The 5054-nt window shown below is 42.9% G+C and overlaps 1 protein-coding gene across 1 annotated transcript; it reads right to left on the bottom strand.

Annotated features, from left to right (window-relative positions):
* Positions 1 to 1613: 1613 nt before the first annotated feature.
* LOC115457726 (olfactory receptor 1509-like) lies at positions 1614 to 2588 on the bottom strand. The gene has a single exon (XM_030187289.1). The coding sequence runs from the start codon at positions 2586 to 2588 to the stop codon at positions 1641 to 1643; it is 948 nt and encodes a 315-aa protein (XP_030043149.1). The 3' UTR covers positions 1614 to 1640.
* Positions 2589 to 5054: the final 2466 nt, after the last annotated feature.

Below are 5054 nucleotides of genomic sequence, written 5' to 3'. Positions count from 1 at the left end.
GTGACCAACAGGAGCAGAACGAGACCAACATTTTGGAGGAGATAAGTTTCTGATATAAGCAAGATACACAAGAAGATAACTTCGAAAAGTGATGGTGGAGATAAGGCATAGTGCAGAAGACAAATGGAGTGAGAAGGTTCAGATAAGGATGAGGACAAAGGTCCAATGGTCCAGTCCGAATGAACTTCGAAACTCTTCACATCCAAACAAAGCCATTAAAGACACATCTGTATATTTATTTATTTATTTGTTGCATTTGTATCCCACATTTTCCGACCTTTTTGCAGGCTCAATGTGGCTTACAGTATGCCGTAGTGGCGATCTCCATTTCCGGAATGAAAAATACAAAATGGTACTGCATTAAGTTCATAAATGGTAGAGTAAATTATAGAGTAAATGAGATAATCAGTTCATCTCCGGCGTGAGAAAGAAGGTGGTAGTGCGTTAACGTTCGTTAGTGACAGAGTGACTGAAGCAGTCAGGTATAGAGAGTTCGGTTTTGTCTAGTTATGGGAGAGTTTCGTTGTCTGGTATTTAGGATGGATCATTGTGGTATTCCTTTTTGAACAGGTTGGTTTACCAGACTAGAGCTACCATACAATATTTATACTTTAAGGGACCAAGTAGGGTCCTATGCATGCCCAATGTGTGCCAATTTGGAGTTACCGCCCGGCTACCATGTGGCTCTTGTGGTAATTTCATTTTTGCCATACATCCGCTACGCACATCTGAAAAATAATTTTGATTTTCTGATGTGCGTCAGCTACACACGTCAAGTGGCATTTTACGTACATAGGTCATTACCGCCCAGTTAACGCGTGAGACCTTACCACTAAGTCAATGGCTGGTGGTAAGGTCTCAGACTCAAAATGAACGCGCGTCAATGTTTATTTTGCCGGAAGTCCATTTTTGGCAAAAATTTAAAAAGGCCTTTTTTTTACAGGCGCTCTGAAAAATGGATCTGCGCGAGGCCAAAACCCGCGCCTATACTACCTCAGGCCATTTTTCAGTGCACCTTAGTAAAAGGACCCCTAAAGCATTACAGGGTGAGAGTGTTTTTGATAACAAAAATTAACGTACAATGGAAAAAAGTTTAATTAGTCAATACATATATAGATTGTCTCACGTTTAGTGGAGAGGGAGGGGGACAGCAACCACTGGGGAATTACAGAGGGGGGCCATGCCTTAATCTCTGCAGTGGTCAGTTGCTCATTCAGAGCATCTTTTTTTTTAACCTTAGATGCAACTGAAACAAGTCTAACATAGAACATCCTAAATCTAAGACTTGGACGTTTCTTCCTGTTTGATTATTGCTGTTGAACGTCCTGTTTTGGGGGCCCTCTCTAGTCAGGCCCAAGACATGCCTCTTTCCTGCCTCCAACACCCCTTGTTATTTGGATGTTCTTGGTAGATAGATGTCTTTTGGGGGCATTTTGTAACATCTATGTGCTTTGAAATGAGTTATAACTCCCACTTTCACGTAGAACAGCATAATTCTTCGAACTTTGCTATATTATCTTTCAACTGAAATTCCGTTAAAAAATTAATCAAGTGAAAAATAACCAGAATTGTATAGAGTAGATTAAATAGCAGACATCAATCAGTAAGAGCAGATTGTCTTTGTTTAAACGGACAGAAATTCAGTTTATATGTATCCCCAGTAAAGACACTTTCCTACCTTTCAACTTCTTCATGGATATTCTCACCTTCTCATTTCTGAGCGTATAAATGAAGGGGTTTAACCAAGGGGTCACGATGGCATAGAACACACAGATCATTTTGTCAGCTGCAAATGTCACCGAGGGTCTCATGTAGATGAAGACAGAAGGGCCAAAAAACAAAGTCATCACCATGAGGTGGGAGGCACAAGTAGAGAACGCTTTCTGCCTTCCCTCAGCTGAGCGAATTTTTAAGATAGTTGAAATGATGTACACATAAGATATAGACACCACCAAGAAACAAACGACGGTTAAGGTTCCGCTATTGACCATATTCGCAGTTTCACTGATAAAGGGGCTAGAGCAAGCCAACAAAGATAAGGCATGAGAGTCACAAAAAAAATGATCGATCTCATTTGGACCACAGAAGGGCAGCAGGGTTGATGGAAACGCCTGAGTGAAGCCATGAATGAAACCACCTACCCATGTAGAAACCACCAGCAGCAGGCAGACTCGCCTGTTCATGATTGTGGTGTAACGCAAAGGATTGCAGATGGCAACATAGCGGTCATAAGCCATCAGAGTCAGATGAAGGCATTCTGTACCCCCAAAGAAATGCAAGAAAAACAACTGAGCAATGCAGTCGCTGAAAGAGATAGTTTTACTCTGCGAGACAAAGTTAGCAAGGTATTTGGGGACAGTGACTGTGGAAAGACTCAAATCTAACAGAGAAAGATGGCTGAGGAAGAAGTACATGGGACAGTGCAGGTCGGAATCCGCATGTACGGTTACAACAATGAGAATATTCCCGGCAATGGCAAACAGATACATCACTAGAAACAGCACAAAGAACACGATCTGTAAGTCTGGATTGCTAGAAAGTCCTAGGAGGATGAAGTGTGTGATTCTGGTTTCGTTCCTGACTGCCATTCCTTCTGCTTAACCACTGTAGAGAAACAGAAACAGAGAAGACAACAGATGAAACAGATGATCTGAGGACATTAATGTTCTTTACGAAGTCTTCCTGAGTTGCCGTGTCATATTCTCTCTCTAGTCCTTTTCAAATCCAGGCAAAAGCCTCAGCTTTTGAAGTGACTTTTATATCCTGGCTACGTCTCTACAGTGGCGTACCAAGGGGGGGGGGGGCAGTGGGGGCGGTCCGCCCCGGGTGCACACCGCTGGGGGGTGCCGTGCGCCTGTTGGCTCTTCGTTTTCATGCTCCCTTTGCCCTGGAACAGGTTACTTCCTGTTCCAGGGCAGAGGGAGCATGAAAATGAAGAGCCGGCATACGTGTGGCACCCCCCTCCCCCAGAGGCGTGCACCCGGGGGAGGAGGGTTCTTTCACCGGGGGATCGGGGGTTCTTTCGCCGGGGGGGGGCGTCACGCTGTTCCGGGGGGGCACTGCACCTGGGGGGCGGGGCGCATCGGCGATCCGCCCCGGGTGTTAGCCCCCCTAGGAACGCCACTGCGTCTCTATAATACATTACTACTACTAGAATTTAACATTTCTAAAGCGCTACAGGGTTAAGCAGCGCTGTACAATCTAACAAAGAAGGACAGTCCCTGCTCAAAGGAGCTTGCAATCTAAAGGACAAAAAAGTGCAGTCAATCAAATTGGGGGCAGTCTAGATTTCCTGGCTAGAGGTATAAAGGTTAGGTGCCGAAAGCGACATTGAAGAGGTGGGCTTTGAGCAAGGATTTGAAGATGGGCAGGGAGGGGGCTTGGCGTATGGGCTCAGGGAGTTTATTCCAAGCATAGGGTGAGGCAAGGCAGAAAGGGCGGAACCTGGAGTTGGCGGTTATATCTGTTTGTTATATCCGTTTCGCTTCACTAGATTGTAATTTCTGTGGAGCAGGGACTGTCTCGCTTAGATGTGTCTGTACAGTGTTGAATACACCTTGTAATGTTTTAGACATGATAGTAACACAACATAGTAACATAGTAGATGACGGCAGAAAAAGACCTGCACGGTCCAGCTAGTCTGCCCAACAAGATAAATAGTAATAAGGACTTAAGCTGCCAGATAACATTAGTCTTTCATCTTCTCTCTTCTATTCTATATTAATAACTCTTGTCAGTGCTCAAATGTTCTTATTCTTTCAGATATCCCACAGTCATACCTCACTAACCCTTCAGAGAACAGAATCCAGAAGTTGGATTGTGGTGTCTTTTTAGGTATTTTGGTTTTTAATTGCCTTTGAAAATATAGGAACCAATATTAAAAGTGATTAAAACGGTCAGGAGGGATCCCGGCCATCTAAATCACTTGTCTGGTTCTAACTTGGCATATTCACTGGCATTTAACCTGGCAGTGTGGCCGAATATACCCGGTTAATGCTTAAATCAGCTAGTTTGTGGGTGGTCGGGAGGTGGAGTTGACACTTATAGGGTTAAGTGCGGATCTTCAGCACTTTACTGAACAAGTTATTCAGGACAAATATAACTGCATAAAAGTCAATTCTTTCTTTTTCCAGTTATGCGGTTTGGCGCTGAATATCGCATTTGATAATGATCTAACCACCTATGCCTGGATATTCTATACTGATACCTGGAAACGACCCAGCTTTGAACATCCAGGAATAATATCTTTGCTTATACCCTACCACTGTCAATTAAAATGTTCTATTACGTATTGTGTTGACATTGTAAGTAGTAAACTATGCCATACTTTGTATTGTTATTTGAATATTTTTACTGCTGTAATTGCCTATTGCTCATGTTTGACTTATTCTTACTGTAGAACACCTTGAGTGAATCCCTTCAAAAAGGCGGTAAATAAATCCTAATAAATAAATAAATAAATATACCAGCAGCAGGCAAAAAGCAGTGACTACTTGCAACTGAATGTTTACCCCATAGTTTCATAGGTTGATAAAAAGGGTTTTTAATCCATAACATTGGCATTCACACATCCTTCCACCTCCACCTGCTGCCCGATCCCATCCATACCTTCCGACTGAGATCCCATCAAGTGGGTCAGCCATGTTGTCTCACCCTCCCAGTGTATTCTGGGAGTGTTTCCCTTATATAGCTCATTGCCTCACCATAAGACTGTAATGACCTAAAATACAAATCAATTTACGCCTCAAACTTCACTTACAAAAGGCAGTCAACTGTGGAATGCCTTACCCAAATCAGTAAAATCTACCCAGAACTACCTAAATTATTGAAATCAGTACTGTTTAAGAAGGCTTATTCTCCTGGTTCAACATAATCTGAATTAACCCTTACTATTAATATGATCCAAGGACACTAATTACACGTTATTATCTTTTACTTATTGCCTGTACGCCTAGCTCCATCTCTACCTGTTTTCAAATCTATGCTGAAAACCCACCTTTTCACCACTGCTTTTGGCTCCTAGCCTCTACTCGATTGCCCTCCCCTTGTTCCTT

Source organism: Microcaecilia unicolor, chromosome 14, assembly GCF_901765095.1.
Source record: "Microcaecilia unicolor chromosome 14, aMicUni1.1, whole genome shotgun sequence".
In the NCBI taxonomy this organism is placed as follows: Eukaryota; Metazoa; Chordata; class Amphibia; order Gymnophiona; family Siphonopidae; genus Microcaecilia; species Microcaecilia unicolor.
The sequence above is the reverse complement of the archived record's forward strand: the minus strand, read 5'-3'. Positions and strand labels throughout refer to the sequence as shown.